Raw genomic sequence first — 19878 nt, 5'->3', positions numbered from 1 at the left:
CACCTTCTAACACATCCAAATACGCCTCAAAGGCTTCTTTCCATTGCTCCCAATCCAACTCTGGAGTGGTTGGACTAGGAGAAAAACCAGGTGGAGAAACTAGTGAATACTGCATGACTTATTATTTTCTTTCTTACTCCTTTCTTACTCTTTTTGTACTTAATAGCCTAGGATAATGAGTATTGGTGCGATAACTGATGTAAATAACGCCACCTTAATTTGTGCTGATGAGCCTGTCACTGTGGAACAGGTAAGAAAATGTGCTATGATAGCACGCCCAGACAGAATATGGAGAAAATGAAGGACAGAACTGAATTGAGAAATTGACACTGCCACGAGGAGGAATAATGCGGGCCAAGTGCTTAACATACTTTAACGATGAACCAAGTGTGCGTATCATTGATGGTGACACTCAGGTTATACTAGTGTGCACATCACTGATGTGAGGCTCAACTTAAAATGGCCACAATGTAGATGTACGATTTCTACAAGCTGCCCCAATTCAAAATGTTCGCGAAGAAGGAACGATGACATCAGAATGTAGACGCCAGGATGAGGGGCTGGTATTTGCACAAGCTCAACAGCAGCGTGTGGCACAGAATCAAAGCAGCGCATGTAAGACTCCACGCACCCTCAAAATTCCTAAAATGTACATTACCTGCGGCAATTATGATGGACCACGGAAGGCTGACCAAATCCTCCCGGCTAGGAGAAGCCTTCCACTCCCTTTGTTGCTGGAGGACCCGTGAAGGCAGAACACGCTCACTCAGTCGCACGGAAAACGAGGAGGCACCTGAAGGGTGGGAAGTTCGTCCCGCTCTGCTCCTACATATCGCCACTACAAGGACGTTCTCTCGAATGTCAGGTAGCAGTAATTTATGAAAGTATGAAGGCAACAGGACGAGATGCAGCATCCACCACAAATCTCACCAACTGACTCCCTATCCTCCATTCTAATTGCCATGGCAACCGAATCCCAGAGATAATGCAAGAACCCAACATAAAGCAATGGAGATAGGGAAAAAAAAACAACGAAAGTTGTGAACAAAGGAGAAAAAAATAAATAAAGAAAACAAAAGGAGGTGCAGACAAATGTGAGAAAGTCAAATGGAGAAAAGGAAAGTAACGATTCGCCTCAACACAGCAGGGGTTGGTCAGAATTAGCGAATTGCAAGTACTTTTTTCCCTCATCATTTCCCTTTAAAACCATATGCAAGACCTTTGACTAAAAATTCACACTTCTAGGGACTGTGAGAAGTTGGCCTGATATATAGTGCTCACTATTCTAGTGATCACTGTGTATCATTCCAAACGACCCTTATTGATGATTGGTTGTAAGTCAACCTTATAGACCAGCTATCCTAGTAGCGTGGACAAAAGCAGTCTTTAGGCTAAACTCTAGAGGGCGTGTTAAGCCAGCTGTTTTACCATCACATATACCCCTTGAACACCAAGTGAAAGGACACCACACAAGTTGTTATAAAAATAAAGGATATTTATTAATAACAAGTCTACCCTGAACTCTTTATGAGTCAGGGAGCTAAGCACAATACAACACTCTTACGAAAATACTACAGGTTGCACAATTTACACAAATGCCAGAGGGGCACGAAAAACCATATACTCTAAAAGTGGAATGCGAAATGCTAGCAGGTGAGTAACACGATCCAGAGGCTTCAGGACCGCTAGGACTACACTACTGAACTCTAAGGTTAGGAGCAGGAGACCTAGGGAACTCTGGTGCAGAGTGTGCACTCTCACGCGGGATGCGGTACAAAGTCTGTGGATGCTAGCAATTCTAAAGTTACTGTTTTCGGACGAATCCGACTAGGTAGACTAAAAACGTAAAAGGATCTGGACACTTGAATAGTGAACCTGCGTTGGCGCACCGAAATGCTCAGGTTACCTAGCCCAGGGGCTGCGGCTGCATAGGGTTCAAAAGACGTCGGGAATCCTCGTTGTAGTCTATGGAGCCTGAAAGAAGATGTTGCTGGCAGGCGACCAGTGAAAATGTTCGATGTGATCCAAGGCTGGATCGGTGATGGAGACGACCTGAAAGCAGAGGGGACTCAGTTCTTAATCACTAGCCAGTGATTGGGTGGGCACCAGGATGGCACCAGATGAGGTCACCGCGATCAGGTGAGTGGGCGACGCTGGACTCTGCAGCCACACGGGCCAGGAGGCATTGTCGGCGACCAGGCTGGAGGTGCGAGCTGTCCCACGAGGGTGTCTGCTGTCGGCAATGCTGGATCCAAGCTTGGAGCAACAAACCTTGGCAAAGGCAAGCCCACGCGGTGGAGTCAAAAAGGCGTCTGGAGTGGACCAGGAGGGTCCGGGGTGCTCCTCTTTTGGAAGGGAGCAAGGGCCAGTCTGGAGCAACCAGACCAGCGGTGAAAACGTCGTGGAACGTCGTCAGGAGGGTCACTGGGCAACGGGCAAGTGACCGGACAACGTGGCAAGCAGCGAAAGAGCAGAAGGGCCCCATGCAGATCTCGTGGATGCTGGGGGGCTGGACTTCGGTGCTGGAGCTACTCTGGGTTGGGGCTTCTCACTCCCCAGTGTACTCACTCGAGGATCCCTCGGTGGTCGTGCTGGTTAAGCGTCGTGCAGGTTTAGAAGATGGCCGGTCCCTCAGGTCTCGTCACATCCACGAATCTCAGCTGCGCTGATGATACAGGTAGAGGTCAGAGATGCCAGGGAATCCGGGTCTCGTCGAGCTGGTCGGTCTTGATCCGGAGGATGGACGTGCAGCAAACTGCAAATGCTTAGGTGGTGCCTGCGGGTGCAGGGTGGCTACTCCTTAGCCACAAGGGAGAGTCTTCAGAGAATGTCAAGAGTTCCTTTCGTGGAAAGTAGTTCAAGATTCAAGATTATCTAATTTGGGAAGGGGGCCAACTCCTACCTTTACCCTAAGAAAAGGGGCTGGCACGCGACTAGGTCCTGTCCATGGGTGGGACCAGGAGGGGGGTGGTTACACCCCTCTCCTTTGTCCGGTCTCTCCCCAGCTCAGGGGCTGGGGTGCCCCTGGAACTGGTTTGAGCCGGCATATGCACAGTGAGCACCGGAGTGCCACTTGCAGTCACCTTCCTCTCAGCCCTGCCTACCTGGGATACACAAAACCGCCCCTGACAGGAAACCCTTTGTCCGAGCCCTCCTCGCTGGAAGGACTCCCAGCAGCAGGAGGTCAGACTTGTGTCTGTGGTGGCAGCATCCATTTTGTGATGCTGAGGCTCGAGTTAACTTTAACCGGGGTTCACAGTTACATACATGTCGTGTCCCTCTAGAAGGGTGGAATGCTAACCCCGTCGCCAGAATTGGCGAGGGGTTAGTATTCCAATTCGTATGACACCTTACTCGACATGTTTTGATAAGGCGATACCAAAGTTAGCAAATAACTGCGAGGATTATAATGCACTTAAGAGTATATGGTACACGTTATCATGGAACAGCTATTAGGACTTGGTTCCGCAAGCTACGGGCTCAGCTCTTGCCAGAGCACCATCTCACATAATTCCAAGCACTCTGCCTTCAGGATTGTTAAGGCCTGCCATAGGAGTGACTGATAGGAATATATGTGTCCATTTTAGGGTTAGATATAGGGATACTATATCTAAAGCAAAGGGTGATTACACCACCTTGCCCCAGCTGTCGTGCAGCCAGTTGTGTCAGATTTGGATGGCCAGCCAGGGGTGGCATAATACATGCTTCAGCCCCTGGTAGGCCCTGGGTACACCGATGCCCTGGGTACCTATAGTACACTGTACAGGGACTGATAAGGTGGCCCAGTATCCAATTAGATATGTACCTAAGGTACATGGAATCCATTTTACAGAGAGAGCAGTGGGCCTGGGGTCCTGAATAGCAGGGTCCCAGGTCAAATAAGTCGAAAAACCAACAAAACACCAGGCAAAAAGTTGGGGGCAACCATAGTCAGATATCCACCTTCCTACAGGGACTGTTTGTCTCCCTTGCTAAGCACTCTAGGTGCCTTCGAAGTGTTGTCGAATGTGGGGGTATTTGACATTTCTGGCTACTTCCCTGGGCTGAGGGCTAAAATATGAATGTACATTGCACTGCAGAGCTCCTGGAAAAACGGGACACGAAAGGAAAAAAGCACACAGAAGTATCTCTTGTTACTAGAAGGTTGCGCTCACAGTACAAGCAAACAACTCTTTTTCTTAAACAGTTCAGACAGTTCTGTTCTGTCCTGTGCTGCTCGCTCTGCGAGGCATGCTGTATTAGGGTATGAACTGGAAGCCCTCCCACTCTCCGCCCATAATTGTCATTGGCTTGTGTCATTGTGCTTCATAAAGGCTGGCTTCTGATTTGTAAATTGGCTCATCTGAAAGGGACACGTTAGTGATAGATTCCTTATCATAGATTATCCCCAGGCGTCAGACTGGATCCAGAAATTTTTGCGTAGCAATACCCCTGCACGTCGGTAGGCGTCGTCCGCGGCCGTCGTCGGCGTCGTTAGCGCCGGAATGACGTCGTCGGAGTACTTGGACGCCGCCCATGCGAACTGACGTCATTTCTTCTTTTTTCCGCGCCAGCTAGCGCAGAACCGGAGAAGCTCTACCCCTAGTCATTTATTGACTTAACTTTTGATCTTTTTGATCATTTCTTTCTTCGAGTCTTCGACGCTATCAGTGCCGGTAGGGATGCCCGGTTTCAAACCCTGTTCGAAGTGCGACCGACTGATGTCGGTTACAGACCCCCATCGCCAGTGCCTGAAGTGTCTAGGCCTCAACCAGGACGACCGCACCTGCTCCGACTGCCGGGCCCTGACGTCTAAAGCTAGGCGAGAGCGGTCCCGCAAGCGACTGACTCCGGCAGTCGGCCCTGTGCCATTCCAGGTCCCGGTCCCACGGGAGGTCGAGGGACCTGTCGCGCTGTCGGAGTCATCGCAGCTCCGGGAGTGGACATCGGTCGTCAGGCTCCAAGTCCTCAGGTAAGAGGCATGAGAGGTTGGAGCGACGTCATCGCTCCTCCGACCCACCCCGACGCTCGCACGATGCAGCTGGGTTCGGGCGACACCGCCCACGTGGCTTTGCGGGAGTCACCAGCGTCGCCGCCTGCCCCACAACTTCGGGTCCCTGGGCACGGCGCGATGCCAGAGGAGATCGAGCGGTACCTCATGGCCATGAGGACCCTCCCTCAGCCGGGTTCCGTGGCGCCTACGGGCCCAACGGTCCCGGCTGGAGGCCCTAGCGGGTCCGGCGCTTCGGCCCCGACGCCGTCGGGTGCTTCCGCCCCAACGCCGCCGGCTTCTTCGGTCCCGGCGCCGCAGGACCTCACCGGATCCGCTTCCGGATCCGGGTCGTCGCCGGTCGACCTCACGGCCTCACCGGCGCCGACCCCACGGGTGTCGCCCCCGGCGCCCGCTGTGGACGCCGTCCCCAATGTCCCCTCCGGTCTGACTCTGGCGCCTTTCCGGCGCCGCTTCAGACGGCCTTTGGAGATTTTTATTTCCATGAGAAGGCCCCGTCTTTTAATCCTGCCTTACAGGAAACGGGTGATGAGGGAGATTGGGAGTGCCAGTCTCAACAGGACTGGACATATGAGCTTGGGGAGGCCAGTGGTATTGACACTTCGCCAGACACTGGATTTGTCTCCCCTCCGACCGTGGCTTTGGAAGAGGGGTCTACATATAGTGTAGTGTTGACAAGGGCGGCCAAGGCCTTAAACCTTGAGTTCCCCATCGCGGCCGTGAGGACTAACCTCCTCACTGAGGTCCTCAAACCGCAGACAAGCTCCAGCGAGCCTCTGCTAACGTTCAATGAGGCCTTATGTGACGTTCTTGTGGGCACTTACTCCAAGCCCACCACAGGTCCGCCTGTGGTTAGGAACGTGGTCAGACGCTATCGCCCGGCCCCGGGCCACCCTTGCTTTTTGTCCACCCATCCCACCCCGAGAGCCTGGTTATCCAGGCATCCACTTCCCAGACCGCATTCCTGTCGGCTCCACCCGATCGGGAATCCAAGATCGGGAATCCAAGAGATATGAGCAGTTCGGGAAGAAGGTGTTCTCGCCCCTAAGCTTAGGGCTGCGGTCTGTCAATACCGCCTGTCTCTTGGGCCGCTACACATACACCCTGTGGGACGCGGTCGCGGACATGCTGCCACAATGTCCGGAGGAGATCCGGGCTAAACTCTGCCAAACCCTTGTGGAGGGCCGAGATGCAGCCCGATATTCCATCCGGTGTGGCTGGATACCACGGACTTACTGGGCAGGACAATGGCAATGGCGGTGGCGGTTCGACGCCACGCCTGGTTGAGGTCCGGCAACTTATCGGCCGATGTCCAGGCCACACTTGTGGACATGCCTCTTTGATGGCCGTCGCCTCTTTGGCGACAAGGCAGACCATGCGCTTGAGCGTTTTAAGGACTCCACGGCTACGGCCAAGTCCTTGGGGCTCTTGGCCACACGCCAGCAATCGGGTGCCTTTCGCTCCTTTCGTAGCCAAGGAAGGGGTGCCCCCACACGTGCTGCCAGCCACGCGCCGCAGAATGTTCAACAGCGCGGTGGCGGCCGCGGAAACCGCCGTGGCGGCAGTCGGGGACAACGGCGAAGCCAGTCCACACCACCCTCCGCAGAACCCTCCTCAAAACCTTCCTAGTCAGAGTTTTCGCCGGTGGGAGGCAGGTTTCGCCATCACCTCTCCCACTGGCGCACTGTCACGTCGGACAGGTGGATGCTGCAAATCGTCCGAAGGGGCTACTCCCTCCCCTTCGAGGCGACCCCTCCAGCCATTCCACCGCAATTCCACCGCGTGTGGGGGGGATCACTTGCAACTTCTGCAAGAGGAAGTCACGGCCCTCTTGGCCAAGGGGGCCATCAAGCGCGTTCCTGGGCCCGGAAGTAGGGTGTGGTTGTTACTCCCACTTTCTTTCTGGTACCCAAGAAGGGCAAAGGGGGCCTACGCCCTATCTTGGACCTGCGGAACGTCAACGGCTTCCTCCGGAAGGAGAAGTTCAAGATGCTGACTTTGGCTCAGGTCTTAGCTACCCTAGACCCTGGAGACAGGCTGGTAGCTTTGGACTTGCAGGACGCTTATTTTCACATCCTCATCCTGCCGGCCCATAGGCGTTACCTGCGGTTCACGGTAGGCCACGAGCACTTTCAGTTTACCGTGCTCCCCTTCGGCCTTACCAGCGCCCCACGGGTGTTCACGAAGGTGATGGCGGTGGTCGCAGCTCATCTGCGCAGGTTAGGGGTGTCAGTCTTCCCCTACCTCGACGACTGGTTGTTGAAGGCGGGCTCGCCCCAGACAGTCGTCAGCCACCTCCACACTACGGCCAACCTCCTGCACTTGCTGGGGTTCTCCATCAACGTGCCGAAGTCGCACATGTGTCCCTCCCAGAAGCTCCTCTTCATCGGAGCGATTCTCGACTGGACGCAGTTTCGGGTTTACCCACCCGAACAGCGGGTTCGGGATATACAGGCTCTGATTCCAATCTTCCAGCCTTTATCCCGAGTCTCGATCAGGTTGATGCTGCGGCTCCTGGGGCTGATGGCCTCCTGCATCCTTCTGGTGCATCACGCCCGGTGGCGGATACGGGCTCTGCAGTGGGACCTGAAGTTTCAGTGGGCCCAGCATCAGGGCAACTTGTCCGATCATGTCTTGATCTCGGAGGGCACTGCGAGACAACTGCAGTGGTGGCTCTCGGACCGCGATTGGGTCAGTGGCAGATCCCTCTCCCTACCCCACCCGGAGCACGTGGTTGTGACGGACGCGTCCCTCCAGGGCTGGGGAGGCCACATGGGAGAGGCGGAGATCAGAGGCCTCTGGTCTCCGGCGGAGTCCCGGCTCCATATCAACCTTTTGGAGCTGCGGGCGATTCGTCTAGCACTGAAGGCATTCCTCCCCTCTGTCCGGGGGAGTGTAGTGCAGGTGTTCACGGACAACACCACCGCCATGTGGTACTGCAACAAACAGGGCGGGTGGGGTCGTGGACCCTATGCCAGGAGGCTCTGCGCCTCTGGCAGTGGCTGGAACATTAGGGCGTGACCCTGGTGGTTCAACACCTGGCAGGCTCTCTGAATGCCAGGGCGGACGAACTCCGCCGTCGGTGCATGATGGATCACGAATGGCGTCTGAACTCGGACGTGGCGCAAGGCCTCTTTCAGCAATGGGGAGAGCCTTGGTTAGATCTATTCGCCACAGAAGAGAACGCGCAATGTCATCAGTTCTGCACGTTGGAGTTTCCAAGGCGGCACTCGCTCGGAGACGCTTTTCGTTGCGAGTGGAGTTGCGGTCTATTGTACGCCTTACCGCCTATACCACTTCTGCCCAGAGTGCTGAAGAAGATCAGGCACGACCGGGCCCAGGTTATCCTTGTGGCTCCAAACTGGGCACAAAGATACTGGTATCCCGAGCTACTCAGCATGTCAGTCGATCCCCCGATTCGTCTGCCTCTTCGGGAGGACCTTCTGTCGCAGCAGCAGGGGACGGTTCTGCACCCGAACCTGTCCAGTCTCCACCTACAAGCTTGGAGATTGAGCGGCAGCAGTTGAGGCTATTTGACTTGCCTCCCGAAGTCTGTGATATCATTCTGGCAGCCAGGCGTCCCTCCATAAAGTCGGTATACGCCTGCAGGTGGAACAGATTTGTGGCATGGTGCACAGCAAAGGCTGTGGACCCACTCTCTGCACCCCTTTCTGAGGTTCTCCTCTTTCTTCTTTCTCTTGCCCAGCAGGGCTCTGCTCTGGGCACTCTCAAGGGGTACCTTTCTGCCCTTTCCACCTTCTTACGGCTACCTGATCAGCCTTCCTTGTTCAAGTCCCCCATTGTAAATTTGTTTTTGACGGGCATCACACACATGTTCCCTCCTGTTCCCTTCGTGATGCCCCAGTGGGACTTGAATCTTGTGCTTACTTACCTCATGTGTGCTCCCTTTGAACCGCTCCATAACTGTCCTCTCCGTCTTCTTACTCTGAAGACTGCTTTCCTGGTTGCCATCACCTCTGCCAGGAGAGTGAGTGAGCTCCAGCTATGTGGGCCTCGCTGCACATGTTTTCAAGATACTACCTCCTGGACAGCCAAGTCTGGAGAGATGGCTTTTTCGGCCATTCCGTTCTCCAGGACTTTCTAGGGTGATCATTGGTTCGCAGACCGGCCACCAGGGTTGATATTGCTGGGGTGTCTATTCTAAGGTAAGGAATCTAACACTAACCTGTTTCTTTCAGATGCACAAGTTACTTACCTTCGGTAACGATATATCTGTAAGAAACAGTAGTTAGTGTTAGATTCCTTACCGCCCCACCCATCCTCCCCGTTCTGCGAACTGATATCTAGGGTTAAGGTTCATCCCTTTTAGGGCCCTAGTTTCATATCACCAGTGTTGGTTTTTATCATGGCTCTGCGTTCCTGGTGCGGAAAAGCTATGTATAAGAACTGACGTCAGCGCGCGAGGGCGGCGTCTAAGTACTCAGACGACGTCATCCCAGTGCCAACGACACGGACGCGAAGCCGCAGACGAAGCCTACCGATGCGCAGGGGTACTGCTACGCAAAACTTTCCGGATCCAGTCTGACGCCTGTGGATATTCTAAGGTAAAGAATCTAACACTAACTACTGTTTCTTACAGATATATCGGTACCGAAGGTAAGTAACTTGTGCACCACTCACCGCTTATATACAATCTCAGCAGTAGCGACTGCATACTTCTACATATACTTCACAATACCTTAGTTTGCAGTCCAATCAAGGATAGATTCTCGCAATGTTCATATGATTGTCAGCAGTCTGCTGAGTGTCGTCCGCCTGCTCAGTCGAGTCCTGTGAGTTTTGCAGTCCATATGCATGCTCGTCATCGCTGGATAGGTCACGCTGGCTGAAATTTGGTGCATCTTCAACCCCCAAAGAACCGCTGATCTCCGCTACTGCCTGCAGGGCATCTCGCTGTCCACTAAGAATCAATTCCGTATGTGGTCCCATTGCTTGCGAGGGCGGTGTCCAAACTCCTGTCGATCTTCTCTCTCTCCGTCGGCGGCGGAAGGGGCCCCTTAATTTAGGCATAGTGTTCGACGCAGAGGCTTCCCGAGGTCCAGCAGCAGTAAAGGTGTCCTGTCAGTCTTCTGCTACCTCCGATGTGGCAAAGGAATGCGTCTTGTCACTTGCCACCACTTGCAAGCACGCCGGGAAGAACATAGAATATTTGAGGTCATGTTGCCGAAGGCGTTTCTTCACTGCCATAAATGAGTGCCTTTGCCTCTGCACCTGGACGGTATTTTCCGGAAAGAACATCATTTTATGATGGTCTATTTGAATATCTTGCAGCTTCCTGGTTTCCCGTAGGATGGAGTCTCGATCCCGGTAGTTGAGAAGTCGGAAGAGCATGGGCCGTGGGTTTGACCGCGTGGGGGGGGGGGGTCTCACAGGGACTCTGTGTGCGCGTTCTATGACCAAGTGAGGCGAGAGGGTTCCTTCCAGCAGTAGGTCTTTGAGCCAATTTTCCATGTGCAGCGTGGACTCCCTTCCTTCCCAGCATTCCGGCACACCCACTATGCGCACGTTGTTTTGTCACGGCCGCCCTTCAGCGTCCTCATCTCTGTCCTCCAGGAACTCCACTCGGTTGAGCAGGTCTCGTACATGTTGGTCTGTCTGGGCCACTTGTGGTTTGATGTCAGTAAGTGCAGTTTCCAGGACGGTAGTGCGGTCTGTCAGTTTCCGGTGATCGGCATGTAGATGAGTAAGGTTGATTGCCACCTTGTCGATTTCAGATTCCAGAGAGGTGCGGTTCTGATTGATAGTTTCTTCCAGCCGTTCCATCGCAGCAAGCTCTGCGTCAAATTTATTCGCCGTTTGATCTGCGTGTCCATGCTTCGCCATTTTGTCTGTTTAGGTGGTAGTTGTTGTGGGGCCTGCGTTCCTCTCGCACCGGTCCGCCCTGGTGCCACCCAACATGAGTCGTCAATATCGCACTCCTATGCCGCTCCGTATATGGCAGGATTTCAAGCAATGTTCCCGGGGCGCGTGCTTCACAGCGGGATCTACACCGATGTCAGGAGAACATGAATGGCAGCAGTGACTGTCTCACAGTCCAAGGCTGCGGCGGCAGGGTGCTACCGCTACGCTCAGATATGTTCACCTCAGCTTAGTAACCAGCCGTAGCTCACTGTCATTTGGGTTGCTTCTAGCGGCAGCGGCGACGTTCGCTTCAGGGAGGGTCAGGTACAGTGTGCGTCTATGGCTTAATTGTCTGCAGGCGCCAGCCAGTCTCACCTCTGGTCACTGAACCAGGCGTCTCGCACAGAATCATGCAACTAAGGAATGAGTGTCCAATTTGTTTCTATGGGCCAAGAGGCCCATAGGAATGAATGGGGATACATTCTCAAATTGCGATTTTCTATGAGAAAATCGTAATTTGAGAATTGCAATTCCAAGATCGCCAGGGTGTCCAAAGGAAACCTGTTGCACCCCTGGAATGTGCCTGTAAGTACATGTGGCGCACATACATGTCGTAAGGTCATGTCTGTGCGTCACATGACACTTTGAAGTTTAATTTTTTTTTTATTTTGACAGGAAATCGCAAAATACCATCTACTTGGAGTAGGTGGTATTTTGCGATTCCTTAAGCCAAAATCGCAATTTAAAAGGCACCCCTACATAGCATTTAAGGAATCGCAAAATTGCGATTCCTCAAATGCTTAAGCAAAATAAGGAATCGCAATTTTTGCGATTCCTTATTTTGCTATGTGGCACCTACATACTAAAAGGCCGTTTGCGATTCGCAAATGCCAGAATTCTGCAAATTCCGGCGTTTGCGAATTGAAAAACACCTTTCTACATATGCCCCATTGTCATTGACAATGCCAATAGCTCAAACTCGCGGAAATGCAAGACCGATTGCATTGCAGAAGCATGTTTTTATTTGTTTCTCCATGCACAGCTTGTCTCCTCCTGAGGAAACGATGTAGAATGGTGCGCTCTGATGAGCCTGCATTATTCCCTGGCTGCGCCTACCACCCCGGCAGACGGGTGCGGCTTTACTAGAAATACATTATGAAGGACTCGTTTCTTCTCTACTAGAGTACTGAAGTGTAAGGTTCAGAACATACATGTTTTTGATCTTTACTCGAGTTCAATTAAATCTAAGCCTTGTTTTCCATTGGTTGGTCTTCCTTTATGAGCATTTCCTAGTGCTGCCAAATCGTACACATGCTGTTTAAGAAAGGGTAAACCTCCCTATTATCTTAGACTCTTGCAAGTTTAACCAGATAAATCTGATGGTCCAGTAGGGCACACCGGTGAAAAGGGCTGCTTGCGTTTAAAGGAAAAAATGTGAGGTTACTCTGTAAACGCAGGGAAGTGAACACGTTCGAAGGAAGCTTTTGTGAAAAAAACAGAGCCTTGTGACCCAGTAATGAACACACAACTGATCACCGAGAGTTAACAGCCTCGGAGTCTGGATTTGCCCTTAATACGTTCTGCGTGATCTCATTTCTCTCTGTGCCCAGGCCAGGCACTGGATTTATGTGTAAGGCGCTTTGATTGAGCACGAATAGGAAGAGATCAACACTTCCGGAGATAGGCGCCATAAATCAATACTTCAGCTGGGCGTTTGCATATCCAAAATGCCTTAGTAGGTGAAAATTATCCTATTTAGAGGTGCAGTTTTGACCACTATTGCGAAAACTTCAAGAACTGCAAATGTTTGTTTTTCTGTGCAAAGATTTGAAGCTGTGCAGTGCAGACCTTCGGCCTACTAGACTATGATAAATTGAAAGTATATTAAGGTCAAAATAAATAATTTGCGTACACCGCTTCATATTGTTGGAAAAGGGGAGGGGTGTAAATCTGGGTGCAACCAAATATTGTTCGCTAAAATTAATTTCCCCTGGCTGCACTAAGCAGAGGGAGCAGGCCTTGCCCTGGTTTACTTGCAGGGATCTCGGAGTACTCGGCCTTGTTGGAAAGTAATGGACCCAACCTCCAATGAGAGGTACCTATGCTCACATGATAGCTGGTGCATTAGTCTTTTGCATTGTCTTATGTATTTGAATGCTCCAGAGTTATTTTGTGAGTACATTCGGTTTAAAAAAAATATATAGTTTCAGCAAGCTGTCGCAATTACGGATGTCTGCATGTCGTACGTTTCAGGTAAGTTATGTTTATTTGAGAAAATAACTTCGTCTCCTTCTGGGGAGAGAAAGCCTGGGCTAACTGCCACGCGTGGAATACTGGCATGTTCACCCGCTAACATTCCACTCTGGGATTCCATGCCAAGACTCCACAGGGTACCACACAAGACCTTAACGAGGATAGCCTTGATAGTAGGATGTATGTCAGAGGCCTACTAACCAGTTACATCTTTAGTCAAACACAGTGAATAGGAGAAGCTTTGTATAGTTGACTATTTTAACAGACCAAAACGACACTTAAAATGAGGTCAAGCTGCAAACACCAGAATATGACAAAGTAAGCTTAATAAACCAAGTAAAGTGATAAGATACTCAGCGAAGTAGTAATCTAACGTAATACTTGTCTTACTTGTAGACAGATATACATTTTGCACCAGATATGAAAAAGATCATTTAAAAAGCTTTTTTATACATACCTTTTATATGGGGCCTTTTTAATCTATTCCTTTCTTTATTATGTTAGACCTTCGCTGACTTAGTATACGGCATATTCAGTTGGACTATCCCCATCGCTGTAGCTCTTTCGTGTCTTGGTGGACTCAATTCATCAATTCTAGCTGCATCTAGGTAATGTACCTCCATGTTTATTATATACATTTATTTGTACCGGAGTTTTATGATTTACTTCAGTTTCTCCTTTTATTAGTTTGATTTTCTTTGTATGTAATCGTTTTCATATTCACTGTATGTATGACTTCAGTGTCCAGGAAAGAAAGCAAAATTTAAATCTGAAATTTATATTTCTTCAATGTTTTTTTTTAGAAATTGTATGGTTAGACTTTGAAACCCTTCCAACTTGCCACTTGATTACTTTTCCTGCAGCTGTTCTAGAACTTTAAAGGAAATCAGACCACGGTTAAATAGTGTTTTTTTGTATATTTTTTATTTGCGATAGACTCTATTACAAATGATTGTTGAACACCTTTGCTTGAATTTATTCTTTTCTCATAATTTCTATATTGTCCGCTAACTTTTGCTCATACATACTTTTTTTATTTCCCATTCCTTAATTGTATCTTGTGATGGTTTTGAAGATCGTTTCCGACAATGTCTCACTCCTTGCCTTTAGTGTAATCTGCTCATTTTAGTTCGTCATTTCATAGATTCATATGGTTTATTGCATGTGTTGCACTTGGTTTGCAGATGACCTCATTTTCTAGCAAGCCCTTGTCACTGCATTATCTGGCACACACCGTTTGACACATCTTCACTGAATATACTAACCCTTTTTTGCTTTCATCCTCAAAGGCAGTGTCAGAATGGTTTTGACCTCATTCTAAATCATGCTTCTGCCCAATATTCTGTTTTGGATCTCTGCTTTTACTCACGGTTTCAAGCCAAACAAATGGCGGGAAGCCTTTCCTCGAGATAATTCCGCTAATACCTTGCAACGTTTGCTCACTCAGTTTGGACGTTTTTGTCTCTAATAAGGCTCGTCGAGGAAACGTTTGGATTGTCTGAAGGATTTTAAGCTAGGTAGTACAAAAAATTCCCCATTTCAGCAAGTTTAATTGTAAGTGTATTGGCTGAAGTGTCTTGTGTTCAACATGTGCACAAGATTGCCATTGTCCTGTCAGTCGAATGGGCCCTATTATCTTTCCACTGACCGATGGGTGGCTCCTTATTTAGTGCCACTATCAAGAAATATTTGAACAAACAATTTATGAACCTTTATTTGGGGCTAAGATTTTATCATATTGTGTAGTCCAGATGGAGAGCCAGAACAAAAATGGTTTCATTAAAAGGGAATTCTCCAGATCAAACAACCCCACGTGCACAGTTAGAGATGGAACGGAGGCAGGCAAACAAAGTAGCCATTTAAAACAAGCATTGGCATAGCCAATAGGTACAAAGACCTTAATGTTGTAGTAAAATGTGTGTTGTTTTCAATATATCAACTTTAAAAGGCTGAGGGCCTGAGATGGTGCAAATAGCATTGTATGCAACTTTTGGCTGAAGTAAAGTACTGTGTTTTCATTGTGTAGTTTGTGTGAAGGTGCGTGCAGACATGTCCAACCTCTCGATGCTCACTGCATCAAGGTGTGTGCAGACACTGTCTAGTGGCGCCATATGCACACACAGTCACACAGGCATTCCTACACATATTGGTCGCGAGTGGCCCACTCATAAACCCCTCTCTCTTGCACCAGGTACATGAAATCCGCCTGCACCTATTTTCTAGGGTGATAAAGTACTATTCAGTCATGTGAACAGAACAGAGACCTTTTACTGTTTTCCTTCCTTTCAAAACATTATTAATTTTTCCCGCCTGTTTGTAAAAGTGTAAAGTCAAGGTTATGTAACTATCTAGAAGTTCTCCCCCAAAGTTGCACAGTTTGTCAGCTGGGGTGCCCCATTAGTAAGGCCTCCGCGGTGCAAGGTGAAACTATGTCTTTCCGCTCGGTGTCGTCTTGTTTTGTGCAAAGCGTAACGGGTGATTAGTGCATATTCAGTCAAAGCATTGCACGTCTGGATGGAGTGAATGAAGGCCTGTTGTTTCATAAACTTACGAACACAGGTGTTACTGGCTGCAGTGAGTGCTCCTGTTGCATTCCAGATAAAATGTGCCTTACCGTGGCACTGCACTGTGTGTTGGGGTTACAGGTCTTCGTGTTTTACAAACGGATTTTCGAAATTTGAACAGGGTTCTGAGAAGCAAGTTTGAGTATTTTGAAACTCAAGTTCACTGTGAAATTCTTAAAAGCAAGATGGAGATACGCCTTTTGAGGAACTGATTACAAGAATACCTCTTCTTTATTTGAAAAACATCCCTGAAATGGGAAGATAGCTATTTGTCATTCCTGCCAAGCGCGAGGACCGCAGTTGTGGGTGAAAGAAGTTTGTCTGAAATGTGATGTTCCCGGGCACGGTTCGGACAGAGCGGACCGGCTCAATCGTGCAGCCATCGCACCCTCTTTGAAAGGGCCACGTCCATTTAAAGGGGCCTTTCGTGTCTGCATGATAATTTAGATGCAAGGCTCTAAGTGGCCCAAATTAGCGCCATCCAGGGCTTTGACGCTGCTCCCTTTACGTGTTCTAGTCTTTTCGCAATGCCAAACGCGGCATCTTAATTAGTTTGCGAACTCCTTGTCATTTTCACAAATTTCAGTGGGCTTGCAGTAAATACATGCAACTGTATCTGCGATCACTTTTTAGGAAATGATACGTGAGTGAAATTTATTCTAAGTGAAAAGTGTAGCTGCCTTCGTGTTTTCTTTTTCCCCTGGCTGGCGTCACGTAATCAGATTTTGGTAAATTAGTGCCGGCTGTGGGAGGGAGGTTTGAAGCCCCGCTGTTGGCCGCGCAGCATGGGTTCTGCAAACACTGGGCCCTATCTCGAGTGAAGCACTTTGGATCTTACGATGGAGGGAGGAAGGCCCTGCGCGCGCCGTCACCTTACAGTTTAATAACAAGCAAGATACACGAATCAAAGGAAAACAGACAAGCGCAGCTAAAGTGAAAGTGACCACGCTGTGTTTAATTAGTAACCTGAACCACGACGAGGAATGCAGCTGCCACCCTGCACGCCGCTGCTGGCTCCAGAGAGCAAAACACAGTGGGAGTGACATATTGGAAAGGAGGTGGGACATGCACCCGCCTTTGGCCATTTGCTTGCTTTCATTATTGAAAGACACAAACAAAGGCCAATCCAATTTGTGGGAGGAGTCAGACCCACACGGAGAAGTTTAGAGTGCTTACAAGAAGTCTCCCATAGACCAGCACATGCGTGCTGCGCTAGAATCGACCAAAAACGTGTTTTCTTCAACTTGAAAAGATTTGCTAGTAGTGTACCCCCTCAGTCCAGCCTCAAATGTAGCAGCAGGAAGAACTTTAGCTTGTAAATCTCGATCATTTCTTTTATGACGGATGACCCAGTTTAAATGCACATTTTTAAAAACCCTCTCTATTCCTGCTCATTTTAAGTTTAGCATTTGCAACCTGTTGCGCCCATATGCTATTACTTGTAAATTGGCCCCCTAGATAGCAAAATGTATTCACTCTGTTGACTAGGGAGCCTTCGCTATAGAAGAGCCTACATTTATTTGGTTGTTTCTCGCATATCATTGTAAAACTCTTTGATTTGTTGATTGTAATTTTTTTAAATGCCATTTACTTCCCGAATGCTGTCAACAATTTCTGCAATCCATTGGGGTCTTAGATGTTAATACGTCATCATCAGTGTATAAAACCGGAATAGGGCGCCATGTTATGAGGGTTACATCTGCCTGAAGCACCTGCAAGGCTTCATCCACTCCATTAATAAAAAGGGAAAATAATAAAAGGTCTAATACGTATCCATGTCTAATACCCTTTCCTTTATTAATATCAGGTGTGCTTTTGCCCCATGGACCATAACAGATTTTGCTCGATAGATTCTCATAAATGCGAGCCAAATTTCCCCAGGCCCATTTCTCCAGCCTCTGTAACGAAACCCTGCTCATCAATTTTACAAAAGCGTCCAGGAGGGAAATGGGGCAGTAGCATTTAGAATCTGATCTGTCACCTTTTTTAAAAAATGTGAATGTTTATTGACACATACCAGGACTGAGGAATTACAACTTTCAGCAGCAGCGTTGAGTACCCTAGTTAAAATAGGTCCCAATAGTTCTTTGTATGCCTTAAAAACATTTCATTTACTGGGACCTCTTCCGGTCCGGTGGTCCTTCCACTAGCACTAGAAATGATAGCACAATTGTCAATAGAGATGTTAAGTGGGATTCAATGCCAATTGCAGGTTCTGTCAGTCCCCATTTCTCTTCCCACATTTGAAGTATCATTAAACATTTTGGAAAAATGTTTCACCCGTGCATTGTAGGCTACAAAGGCATTAAGTTCTGGGATCTTATCAGATTTGAAAATAGGGACATTAGACGTATTCCAAAACAGCTTACTATTGCTTGTATCAGCAAGCTAGTCTCAAATTGGACCATGCCTCTTCTTGTAAAGACCTTTTCCTCGCCACAGTTACCTGCTTATAATTATTGCGGGGAGTCTTGATTAACACAGTATCTCTAGGTGAGCAATGTAAAGTCTCTCTCAGCCTTTGAGCGGTCAGAGTACATAGTGGATCCAACCATTTCCCATGTTTAGCTAGTACGTCTCTAGAGCTTCTTGTCAGGAGGATGTTAAGACAACCGCGGATGCTTTTTAAAAATATTTAGCATATGTTCCTGGGTTACCACCTCCTCCAGGCAATAGCTTAACTCTGATAAATTCCTCTTAATAATTTTCCTTAGAAAGCTGTTAAGTTCCACTCCTGCCCATCTAAATCGTACCCGGTTTGGCCTAACTGGAGAGATGTTAGTAGCTGTTTTAAGTCCACTCCTTTATGACCCCAGAACGAAAAAGGTATTGCAATCGTTATGGTTGCGAAGTATAGATGGGATAATACAAGGGGTGCCAAATTAATTACTGACGGCCATGCACATCAGTAGATGATCAATTACAGTGCAGGCAGCTCTACCATTAAAAGAGGGGATCCGTACCCCATTCCAATCACTTTTGCTCTCAAACATAAAGAGATCATATTTAAAGATAAGTGAATGCAACGTATGGCCATAGTCATTGTGACAGAGATGCAACAAATCGTCAGCTCAATGGTAACAGTAGACCATTCTAACTCCCCACCATGTTCTGCAACCCACATATGTTCCATGGAGCAAATAAATAGCAGTCCTCGGATCCATTATTACAGCTAACCATTCGACACTAGATGGAGCATTGGAACTACAGGGCTCTGCATCTATGACTGGACTAGGCCATAGAATCTTTGCCCCAGTAATATCCTCCAAATCATTTAAACAGGATTTATTAAGTTCTAGCAACCTGGCCACCGGCTCAGTTGTGTTTGCTTTGTTAGATTCCGCTCCCACTCTTGTCATACCTCTCCCCCACCATACCTTGTTGGAGTCTGTCATTATCATGTAGTGTAGCCAATACTTGGAACCTGTTAGATGTGGCTAGTGGGGGAATAATCTGATTAACCTCTCTATCCACCTGGTGGCTATTTATTTTATCACTGGGCCCTGTTGCTGGGTGACATAAATGGCGATAGAAGAACACCAATGGGAGTAATCCAATATTCCTGGAGAAGGGGAAATAGGCATGAACCTTGCTAGGATTTCTCGTGCGTGGTCTGGATGTTGTAGACTAATGATAATGCAATCATCTTTAAATGTCTTCCTTAAAGGCCCTACCCGCCCCACTCTCCGGGTTATCAATATTTGTTGTGATCTATTAGGGGAAGAACGTGATTCTTATCAAACCAATGCACTACTTTATTCATTAAGGATTCAGAGGATTCATTTTGCACTGGATTCAACAATGATCCGTTAACCATTACTGCTACGTAAGGGCAAGGGCTGGGGGTAGATTAAGTGTTACAGGGTCAATGTGAGTGGATTTCACCTTAGTTACTGGCAGTGTCTGGGTATCGCAATATTAGTGGGTAATGAATTGTGCTGTTCCCTTTTATGTATTTTATCTATTCGATTTTAAAATGGATAAGAAGTCTCGTTACTTGTATCTGTGTACATTCCAATGATGTTTTTTATACTGTTGTATGTATTTGAATGTCTCTTTTATGGCCTAAAAGGCCGAAATAAAGATTTTTGGATTTGGATTTGGATATTAGTGGACACTGAAGTAGTACTATGGACAGCCACTGATGTTGAAGCTAAGAGGGGTGCAGAAGTACATACTAAATGCTAGAATAAGTTATCCCATTATTAA

At 48.5% G+C, this 19878-nt stretch overlaps 1 protein-coding gene across 1 annotated transcript in view; it reads left to right on the top strand.

Moving 5' to 3' along the window:
• Nucleotides 1-19878, top strand: part of SLC7A6 (solute carrier family 7 member 6) — a 374495-nt gene that overhangs the window by 217788 nt on the left and 136829 nt on the right. Inside the window, exon 6 of the mRNA XM_086947751.1 lies at nucleotides 13610-13713. Coding sequence (XP_086803877.1) covers nucleotides 13610-13713 — 104 coding nt within the window. The remainder of the gene's footprint in view (nucleotides 1-13609; nucleotides 13714-19878) is intronic.

This window comes from Lissotriton vulgaris, chromosome 12 (genome assembly GCF_964263255.1).
Source record: "Lissotriton vulgaris chromosome 12, aLisVul1.2, whole genome shotgun sequence".
Classification (NCBI taxonomy): domain Eukaryota; kingdom Metazoa; phylum Chordata; class Amphibia; order Caudata; family Salamandridae; genus Lissotriton; species Lissotriton vulgaris.
This window is presented reverse-complemented; position numbering and strand designations above follow the sequence as displayed.